This window comes from Arachis ipaensis, chromosome B7 (assembly GCF_059453495.1).
Source record: "Arachis ipaensis isolate K30076 ecotype BB chromosome B7, ASM5945349v1, whole genome shotgun sequence".
NCBI lineage: Eukaryota > Viridiplantae > Streptophyta > Magnoliopsida > Fabales > Fabaceae > Arachis > Arachis ipaensis.
In genome coordinates this window covers 16,660,389-16,671,519 of record NC_142442.1, presented here as the reverse complement: position 1 = coordinate 16,671,519, position 11,131 = coordinate 16,660,389, and the positions used below count along the sequence as shown (strand labels likewise).

Here is an 11,131-nt window from a genome sequence, read left to right as displayed (position 1 = left end):
TATTAGAGTAAAATAATAAAAATAACGAAGTTATTTGCTTAAGAGTTAACCATAAGTCTATGGTGGAAAATAGAGAAATGCTAGACGATTAGTAATTTATTTTTTATCGGCAGTTAGCCATCAATATTTAAAAATATGAACTAAGTATGTTATTAAATTATTAGACTAAAAAAATTGAGTTGATAACTAAAAATAATGACAAAAAATAATTTCTACTTCGTGGAGAATTAACCCACTCTACCGGCATTCAATGGTCGATACATAATTTTGTTTCGTGCAAAGCTTACACATGAAGATGATTTATGAGATTCAAAGTAGAGTTTTCGACAGATTTCTAGAAAATTTCTTGTGTTTTTAATTCTAGAAAATTCTTTTAAATGAGAAGAAAAAGAAGAAAAGATGTTAATGATCAATATCATGGACAACGGAGGATGCTTATCATTGTCTTCTGAAGCTGTTGGAACTTGGAAGTGATATACATTCTCATATATGCATAACTGAAACTTTCAAGACTAACCTTGGATTTACAATCTCACGTATCTGTTTAGCTCTATTGATTTGAAGATCAACTATATAACTCCAAGATGCTTTGCCCAAAAAAAAAAAGTCAGGTAATTCATATAGCTCTAAACCAACTCCATTTCTAGTTTCCATATGTACCTAGTTTCTATGAGTATAGTATAAACAGAAAATTCTTTGGTAGTATTGGATTCATAAGTATGAAGTTTCGTATATACATGAACAAATAACAATATACTTTAAAACCACCCTTCAAAATGAGCAATGTACTTTGGAAAAAAAAATGTTTATATCCATGCAACTAGTGGTAATTTAGTGCGTGTTTATTTCTTCCCTTTTTTTTTTCAAAAACTTCACTAAAGAAATTACTTTTTCACAGAGAATACTCATCTCATTTTACTCAATATTTTTGTAAGGTTTTGGAGGGGGAAAAGAACCGATGAGTATCATCTGAAAACATTTTTTTACAAGGTTTTTATTAAAATTTAAAACTGAATGAATACACTTTAACATTTGTATAGCATACCATCACAACCACCACTTTTTTTTATATATATAAGAACTCGATGCTTAAAATAATACATTAGGACGGATCCATAATAGAAGAAAAACAGGATGCACCACAATGCCCCAAAACTCACTACTAATCTTGCTATGCATGTAATTCAAAACATTATTCACCTTCTGGCGCCATGGGGTACTGTCAATGCTCCCTAAAAAACAGAGAAAACAATAGATGGTTAGGTTTTAATTTTTCCTTATAAAAAAATGAGGTAATATTTATAAAAACAAGTTAAAAGTGAAAGAGCATTCTCACCGATAAGAACCTTTATTAGGATGAGAACATATTTTAAGGTTGCTATGAAACTGAGAAAAGCAGCTTCCACAGCAAAGTCTGAAAGCATTAAAAAGAAAAATAAGAGGGAACACTCATTCTGAAAGCTCCTGCTTTCTTTTCTCTGTACTATATATTTTGACAGAAGTTCATTGTGTAGATGACGATTAAGAAAAGTTCTCGAGTAACTTTTAAGATATGATAAGCGAACTTACAAGATTTCATGGGACTTCTAGATGATTCTACATCCAACTTTGAACAGAGAAGACCATATACTGCATATTTGGTGTAAGTTAGCAACCTGGTGACCCGAGATACACCCATCTTTCTAATGATAGATCTTATCATTCCGCTAGAAGAAAAGAAGAAATATATTAATTATTCAGCACTACAAATTCTGCACCCAAAGAAGCTAGGATGAATTTGTTTCTTACTCTATGCGCATTATCGCAATAAAATCTGGAGGCAGGGTCTCCATGAATGAAGATAAGTCATCAAATAAGAGAGACTTCAACTCGTTTATCATGGTCTCTTTTTCTGCAGTTGATATTCCAAAAGCATGTTTGCTGCAACTCAAGCAAAAGTTCCATCATATGTTTTGTAATTTGTATTGCAAGATAACAGTAATATTTGAGGCACAACTACAAAAAAAAATAATAATCACCTTTTACATATTTAATTTATAAAAAAAATGACCAAAATATAAAAAAATCAGCTTTCCAGCTTACGTTTTTCCTTAAAAGCTGAAAAGAGTAGCTTATCATATAAACCTATCTTTGATAATATAATATACCTTATCCTCTTTTATTTTTATTTTTTTACCATTTTCAGTTGAATGAAAAAATTTAGTTTTAAATTCACATTTTGAGAATCTGAAACAATTATAACCCAAAATAAACTCTCTTCAACAAGTACACTAAAATTATTTATGTGCATCATCAAATAGAATGTTAAGAGAGATCACCTTTCAACAGGCGTTCCAGTGAAAATGATGGGCAGATATCTAGAATACTTCCCAGCACCAAATCGTTCACCAAGCCTCAATGTTTTATTCAAGTCTTTAAGAATCAAAGCTTCCCATAACTGACAAAAGTCTTTTCTAAATTCCTCATCCAATTCCCTGTAGACTGCATGATCTAAAAGAACTGCACGAAGTTTCCAAAGGGGGAAATGATCAAAATTCAAGTTCAATTCTTACAATCTTCCATATTTCAATCAGACCATACACAGGTACATACCCAAAGAGAAGCCATTGGAACCTTCAGGAGAAACTAATATATTACCAGGGTGTGGATCACCATGTATATAACCATGCACAAATATCATTTCAGCAAATAGTTCAATCAATGATTTTGCTACCTTCAGTATCAGGTTTAGAATGCATCAGTTAAAGAAAGTACATAACAATAGCAGTATAGCACTACAAAAGTAGGACAAAATGAAATTCTCATAGTCAATGTTTATCAGATTGAGTATCACAATAATGAACCATCTGCAAAAATTGTAACCACAATGAGCTTATTACATCCACTGTAAAGAACAGGAAAATACAATTTACATGAGTTCACCATAGTTGTGAATTGTGATAAATCAACCTTTTCTGGTTCTACTCCAAGCTGGTTCAGAAAGTCTAAATCATCAATCTGAATTGTAATAAGACCCCTATTAATAGAATGCAATAGATAGAAATACAAAGCTTACAACAGCTAGAATAGAATTTCTACAAACTGGAAAACAGTACAAATTGACCAGAACTGATTTTGCTTGGCTCATTTTTTAAATACTAGAATATTTCATTAAGAAATGCATAAGGTGGTGTTAACTGAGCCGAATCCCATAAAAAAACAATTATGATTCATGCAGTTATACATCAGCAAAGCAAAAATGTCCCCAGCAATTTGGTGTAACAAAGATATTATTCAAAACATACCTTTCGCCCTGTATAAAACTGCATTGTTAGGACTTGCCTGCTAGTCAAATCCTGCATGCATTAATATCATACTATGTTGGTAAAAGTATTATAGTAAACACTAAGTATTCCATTGAAAGGAAAATAATGAAGACTATCATACCCAGAATACATGAGGAACCCTGATCAGTTTGTTGTTTCTCAAGTTTTTGGCTGCTCTCTCAGAATTCCTTGCCTCATGAATAAAATCTGCGTGAAATTAATCCAGCCTTGTATTGTTCATTCAGTAACTAAGAAGGATAACTTACCAGCTGCTAGAAGTAAATGTAAAACATACAAACAAAGAACTAAATATGTTGAGTTCAATGGAATAATTTCTTGACTGAGCCCTGATAAAAACCAATGGCTGCAACATGAACATGAAAAGCAGATAAATAAAAATGCCTACTTAATGCTATAAATTGAAAAGAATCAGAAGAAAGAAAGAATAAGAACAGTACTCCAAAAATTAAAAAAAAAATATTGCAATGAATTTAATTACTAGTTCCTATAGCTTCACACAATTTGGATTTGTGCCTATTCTTGATTATTTTGAGTTTGGGAAGAAAGAATAAAAACTACTCCAAAAACCAAAAAATTGCATTGAAATAAACTACTATTCTCTATGGTTTTACCGATTTAGAGGTGTCTATCCTTAATAATTTGAAACTTTAAAAAGCAGTTCCAAACAAAAGTATGGACCAAAATATAAATAGAACCTATAACAAATAAAGAAGAAAAAACCCTAAATCAATGAGAAGTAGATCCCGTTGATATAATGACAAAGACCAAAGACCAAAATTAAAGAAAAAGAAAAGTAAAGCAACCCATATCCAGATGAGGTAAACTGTAGCATATGAAAATCTAAATCTAAATTTAGAAAGAAAAAAGGAATAACTATTCAAAATAACACAAAAATTAAAGCAATGAGCAAAATCCTACAGTAGTTTTTTAATCAAAACAAGATCAAACTACTCATATCACATGTTTTAGTTTTACTGTCTACAAGTAGTGCCCTAAAAACAAACATGACCTATATATTTAGCTTTGTTAATCTATCATATAATTATAACAAGAATATAATTCACATCCGTCTATAGAAAATCATATTTTCTATAACTCTATTTCTAATACAAAATGTCAGTGTCACACATAAAGGGAAAATGCGACAAGAACGCTGATATAATACTAATACGCAGGTATGTTTTCTACAAATTATTACTGACCAAGTTCTGCAGCCATGGAGTCCGCAAATGCCAATGGTAGCCACTCAAACCTGTACTGTGGGTATAACTACATCCAAGAAATGCAATCATAAAGTAAAATAACAACAGAAGTCCCTGAGTTGATGATACTACTTGTTTGAAAATCTAAAAGAAGAGAGAACAGAGACTGCACAAAGTTCAACTTCATCCAGCAATTAGATAATGAAATTATGAAATTCAAGGAAATTATAAATTACTTGGTAAATTTTTATCTTTTCTTATTTTACTTTTTATAAAAAATCTAAGAACATATTTTAAAACAAAAGGAATGGAAACCTCCCTAAATCTATGTAGGATATTAAAAAAGAAGAGATAGTACATCAGCTCAGAAGAGCAACCCAGTACCTTTGCTAAAGGGCAAAGATTATGGAATTTTTCTGCAGCCAAATATATCCCCCTCCAGCATTACCTAGGATCTTTCTGACAAAACTGAAAAGTCCTAACACTTGAAAATAAAGTCCTGAATATGTGAATTTATGCAATATTAAGCACTCATACTATTTGGCATGGAAGAAAATAATTGCCACTAAATCGAGAAAACAAGCAAACTCTTGTTATTTAGTAATTTAAACAAGGAATGTATTGCTGCCGAATGCATAGGCGAACTCATATATAATCAATCTTTTCAGCAAGTTTTCAGTCAAAATTCATACTCCCTCTGTCCAGCAATATAAGTCGTTGATTAGTTTAAAGATGTTTTAATATCTTCTCTCCACTTATACCCGTATTCATTGATACTAATACACCCAATGAACAATAAGCACTTAATTTGAACAGAGAAAAGGCAAGGTTAATTTTGACTTAACACTTTAAAAATTGTTGACGTTAGTGATTTCTTAAAATGTGTTTTATGACAAAAGTGACATATATTTGTGGATGTCGGGAGTATTTGGTAGGTATTAAACAAAAACCTGTAACCCATTTTCTGTTAGACTTAGAACAACTTCTCAAAAAAAAAAAAAAGGATTGAGTTTTTCCAAACATTATTTTGTGCATTCATTGATCTTACATTCTATTTCCAATTTTATGATTATTAGTAATTACTACAACATGTTTACTGCTGTTTAATACTTCTTCTGAGGTAACAGACTTATCAACAAATGATGTAAACCACTATCTTATGTATTAGCTCAAACTTTTCCAGAGAATACCAGCAATAAATATTAGAAGACATTATTTCCTATAATGTAATAAGTACTCTAGCAGGTAAGAAGATATTATTTGACTAAATCACTTCTTAGCTATGGTGTCACGAAACCAAAGAAAAAAAATTCAAGCTAGTCCTTAATTCATCACATAAAATATTAATGCAAAAATATTAATGCCCTTAAATACTGGTGATAGTGTTCTTGATTGATCAATAATTGAATCATTGGATCACCATGTTGAGATAATTCAGATCTCTTATCATAATATTAATCATTTTCCTTTCGCTTTGAAACTGTTTTTTTCTACTTCTTGTTTTCCTTTCAACAATTGACGTTGCATAATAATTATCATTCGAGACAAATAGAAAAATCTAAGTAAAAATTAAGTGCAGCATAATTGCATAAATGCATTAATATTTTTCAGTAAATAAGAGCTTCCAAAAGTCAGACATACCCATGCAATAGTTTTAGATAGGAAATACATTGTTCTTGTGTCAAAAGTCATCTGCTGCTGTACCCAAGGATATTGCACCTATTTAACAGTGAAGAACATGAATTTTCAACACAAGAAGTGCTTCTCTAAGTCTCACTTCAATCTAGGGCGACCATAAATAAAGTAACATCACATATTCACATATAAGAAAATGACAGAATTTTTTATTACTTATTGTGAAAGTATAAATCTTTTAGCATTTTCCATTCCATGTAATATTATAATCCCATATGATGAGTGATTTAGTGAAATAACAATATCTTCTATATAGCCTTCTTTTAATAAAAAAGAATTCATTCTTACAGGGAGAAAAGAGAGGAAGAAATGGCTACTATAACAGACTACCATCATTAGTCAGGTACAATCAATGAAAATTTGGTACCTAAATCCCCAAATAACCTCCAGCCTCTTAATTTATAGGTGTCCTTATTGTCACTGGCGGAGCTTTTTGTGGACAATGAGGGGCCATGCCCTCCCCCCCCACACAAACATTTTGTAAATATTTAGTAGTAGTACTACAGATAACATAACAAGCTCATTTGGCTAAAGTATTATGTAATGACAAAATATTGAAAAATTGTGATATTTATAAATTTTGTTTTTATATAATGTTGTTATGTATTTTTTATGTTAAAATTTTTTGCCCCCTCAAAATTTATCAAGCTCAGCCATTGCTTATTGCTAGGTTTGGACTCAAATAGTTAAATCTCAAAGCCAGGTTATAACACGCTATTCAAGTGAAGATGAATAATCAATACACAGTGTAAACAAATTAAACCTATCCAACGAGATATTGAAATGATAATGTTATTTTCAACCTATAGGCATATTTTTCAGATGAGAAACAAGATGCTCAGTTCAAATAGTTTACTTCTTACAGAAAAGGTAATTTAGTAATTAAGTTGACAAAAGATACCATGTGAGTAGTTGTAAGTAAATTAGCAAACAATATGTCCAAATTATCTTAAAGTTTTATTAAGAAACCACCTTGATTGCTACTTCCTGATCACTTTTCAGCACCGCATGGTGAACTTGTGCAATAGATGCGGCAGCTATAGGTTCTTCATCCAATGACTCAAACCTGAAAATTTCACATAAATATTGAAAATTTTTTCCTAATGAAAAAATAAAACAATGAACCTAAAAAAAAGAGCCAACTAGTGTTTTAAGTCTTTTAAATTAATGGCAAAAGAATAAAGCAAGCATGGGGATTTGATTATACTATCTTGATGGCAGGGCCAATTCAAGGAATGAATCTTACTTGTGCACTGTCAATGCTTTAGCAAAGGGCTCTAGCACATCGCAAGACATTAAACACCTTAATCTTGGTTAGGTGTGCATAGTTTGTAAAACCAAATTCAGTTGGTAAGGGCAACTTACATCTCAGTGAAATCTGGTCCCAAATTATCCTTCAACACTCCCTTGATAACTTTAAAAGGAAGAGGAGCAACCTAAGTCATTTAGATACCATACAAACTTAGCAAGACAACCAACCAAAAGATAAAAATTCAAAATCAAACAGAATGTCTTGAGCCAAACCTGGTCCTGCAGTGCGGACAAAGTTGACGAGTACTCTTTCGGAAGCACTCTCTGAGCAGCAACAAACTGCCCAGCCTTCACATAAAACCCTTTGTTCACTTCGCATAACTTCAAAAACCTCTTGGCAGACCGTAGATGAACCTATGCCAAAAAAAAAATTCAGCATCTCAAATTCTGAATCTGAAAACTTTTGTTTATTTTCTGTCCATTTTTAGTTCATATGTCTACAGCTTTTAAGATAGGTTGAAGGAACAAGTGAAATGCTTTTGTTTTAATCATTTCCAATACCAATCCTCAAAACAATAAACAGCGAGCTGAAAATATTAACAAAAAAATTCGAATAGCTCCTAACATAATTCTAACTTCTAAGAAGCAGTTTGTGCGCATAGCATTACATGAAGCCACGAGTTGAAAATCACCGAAATAATAGTCAAAAGCATTCAATTACAAAGCTTAACTAAATTCATTCTCAAATATGAAAGATGGCAGGAGAACCTCGGAAATCGAGTGACGGTACTGATCGGAGTCCTTTCGGAGGCCGCGCAACGAGAACTCGTAATCAACAACAGTAGAAGCTACCTGGCGAAAAAAATCGGAATAAAAATATGAAGAGCCGCGATGAAAACTGAAACACTTCAAGCCAAAGAAAAAGAAAGGAAAATTGAAGGGATCGGACCGCAGAGACGGCACGTGCAGTGCGGACGAGGCCGTGCACTTCTGCTCCAAGTTTTCCTGCAGAGAGAGAGGAGAGCTCGTGAGTGTTCGAAGCTTGGGCGGCGGCGGCGGTGGCGGCAACGGCTGCTGTTAGTAGGAGAAGGCCGGTTCGGCGTTTGGCGGGAAAATTGAAGGGTTTAGGCGTCATTTCATTTAGAGGGTTTAACGAAGACAGCAACGCAGACTCAGATTCTAATGCACACTGGATGTAGCCTCAGTCTGTGCATCACTGCATCTTACGGGATTGCTACAAATTTTAAATAGAGTACCAAATGAGTTGTTTTTTTTTTATCAAACACAAGAGACTCAAACCCGCCGCAACTTCTTAATTGAGTATGGAAAGACCATGCTATTTGAGTTATAACTCATTGACTAATAGAAATTGAAGAATGTATTTAATTACACTGATTGTATACTATATAGTATATATATATATATATATATATATACTGTAGATGCAGATATTTATACATATAATGACCAATTAATGTAGCAAGTTAAGTTACCTTTTGAGTGACTAACTAACTCACTAATTATACAAATGGTATGTTCTTAATTTGGACATAAAGAACACAAATTGAGGTGTTAGAAGAGTGTTAGTTAGTGTGTCAGCCAATTGATGCTTGCTGGGAACATGTACGAGTTTGACAAATTCAGATGTAACCTTCTTTCGAATGAAGTGGCAGTCAATTTTAATATATTTTAACCTTTCATGTAGAACTAGGTCAGAGGCTATTTGGATGGCAGAGACATTATCACAAAACAACATTGCACACTTGACTTCTACATTCATAAACTTGAGAAGCGTCATGACCGAGATAATTTCACAAGAGGCATTAGCAAGCACCTTATACTCTGCCTCTGTAGAACTTCTTAACAGCACATCTTGCTTTTTGTTCTTTTAAGAGATTAAAGAATTTCCCAAAAAAGTACAATAACTTGTGGTTGATCTATGAGAGTCCAGACAACTCCCCCAATCAGCATCAGCATACATGAAAAAGTGAAACTTAGATGCTGTCGAAAAAAGGAGTCCTTGACCAGGAAATATCTGAGAACATGATATATAGCATTAAGATGAGGGATTCATGGATCAGCCATGTATTGTACAAGCTTTACTACAGTAAATGTGATGTCAGGTCTCGAAATGGTAAGGTTCATCAACATTCCAATGAGCCTACAATAACTGGGACATCCGAAACTGGGTCACCCTCAACAGCTCTTAGTTTCAGGTTAGCTTCCATTGGAGTGATGGCAGGTTTGCAACCCAAAAAACCAGTATCTTCTAACAAAGACATTGTGTACTTTCTTTGGGATAAAGAGATGCCTCACTTTGATCTAGCCAACTCCAATCCTAGGAAAAAATTGAGGTCATCTAAAATTTTTAACTTCAAGATTGCTTGAAGTCTGTCTTTAACTAAGGGTGTTCAAGGGTTGGGTTGGTTCGAGTTCAGGATGAAATTAGAACCGAACCGATTAAATTGTAATTGGTTCGGATTACATTTTTTTGTGTGTGTATTGATGCGGAATTCAAAGTCCACAAATTAACTGGCAAGTGCACCGGGTCGTACCAAGTAATACTTCAGGTGAGTGAGGGTCGATCCTACCAGAATTGATGAACCAAACAACAATAATCGAATGACTCACTTAGTCAGGCAAGCAGAAAATGGTGTTTTAAGGTTCAAAAGTATTAAACAGTAATTTAGCGATTAAGTAAGCAGACAGTGAAATTGGTGTGAAAAGTATGTGAGAAAACAGTTAAGGTTTCAGAGATGTTTATTTTTCCAGATTTATATTTCTTACTAATTATTTTAATCATGCAAAATTCATTTCATGGCAAACTGTAATTGACTAAACCCTAATTTCTTAGTGATTTAGTCTCCTCTAACCTAATCAACCGCCAATTCCTTGGTCACTTAATATAGATTAGAGGTTAGATTCAATTCTAGTTTATTAGCCACAAAAATCCTAATTATCCGAATATAAGAGGATTATATGTCATATATCTCGTTAAGTCCAGGTGATTAGTGATTTAGGATGAGTTTACTTTCAAGCTAGTATTCAAGTGAGATAACTTTTCCAAGAATCAACAAGAATTTATGTAGAACAAGAGTTATTTTCCAATACACTCAAATAAGGTGAAAAACGGAAGCAATCCTTGAATTTAAATCAATACATTAATTAAAATAGAATGACAATAGTATTAATCCATAGAATAAATAGAGCTCTTAACCTTAACCAAGAAGGTTTAGTTGCTCATAACTTAGAGAGAAAATTAGAGTTCAAAAGTGTGTAAAGTGAGGAATTAGGTAGAAGCAAAAGAAGAGATCCCCAAAGGGCTAAATCTTTTTTCTTTTATATCTAACCTAATTTGATTTTAAAATAAAATAAAATAATAACTACTAAAGCTCAAAAGATTATGTTTGGGAATAAAAATAACCAAAACAAAATAAATACACTAATTATAATCCAAATCTAACTAATGAAGCTCCTTTGTTGAAGTTGGATTCGCGCTACTGGCGCTAAACGCCAGCCTTTAGCACCCCACGAGGCAGTAAGCTCCCCTTTTGTTTCTGTCTTCCTGGTGCTAAATGTCAGGGCCTGCGTTTAGCGCCCCACGAAGCAGTAGGTTGGGCGCTGGTTACGAGGCACCTGGTGCTAAATGCCGAGTCG

At 33.0% G+C, this 11,131-nt stretch overlaps 1 protein-coding gene across 2 annotated transcripts; it reads right to left on the bottom strand.

Moving 5' to 3' along the window:
* Positions 1-963: 963 nt before the first annotated feature.
* LOC107609302 (Protein kinase superfamily protein) lies at positions 964-8,740 on the bottom strand. 2 transcript variants are annotated; one of them, XM_088493678.1, is made up of 16 exons: positions 8,424-8,740; positions 8,243-8,326; positions 7,748-7,888; positions 7,589-7,659; positions 7,196-7,289; positions 6,170-6,247; positions 4,529-4,595; positions 3,427-3,512; positions 3,285-3,335; positions 2,923-2,997; positions 2,593-2,713; positions 2,319-2,499; positions 1,789-1,920; positions 1,570-1,706; positions 1,337-1,414; positions 964-1,232 (listed from the first exon to the last, which is right to left on the bottom strand). In XM_088493678.1, the coding sequence occupies exons 1-16, from the start codon at positions 8,607-8,609 to the stop codon at positions 1,090-1,092; spliced, it is 1,725 nt and encodes a 574-aa protein (XP_088349804.1). In that variant the 5' UTR covers positions 8,610-8,740; the 3' UTR covers positions 964-1,089. The 2 variants fall into 2 exon arrangements, with proteins under 2 accessions (XP_088349804.1, XP_016166684.1); XM_016311198.3 differs by having other exon boundaries at positions 2,950-2,997.
* Positions 8,741-11,131: the final 2,391 nt, after the last annotated feature.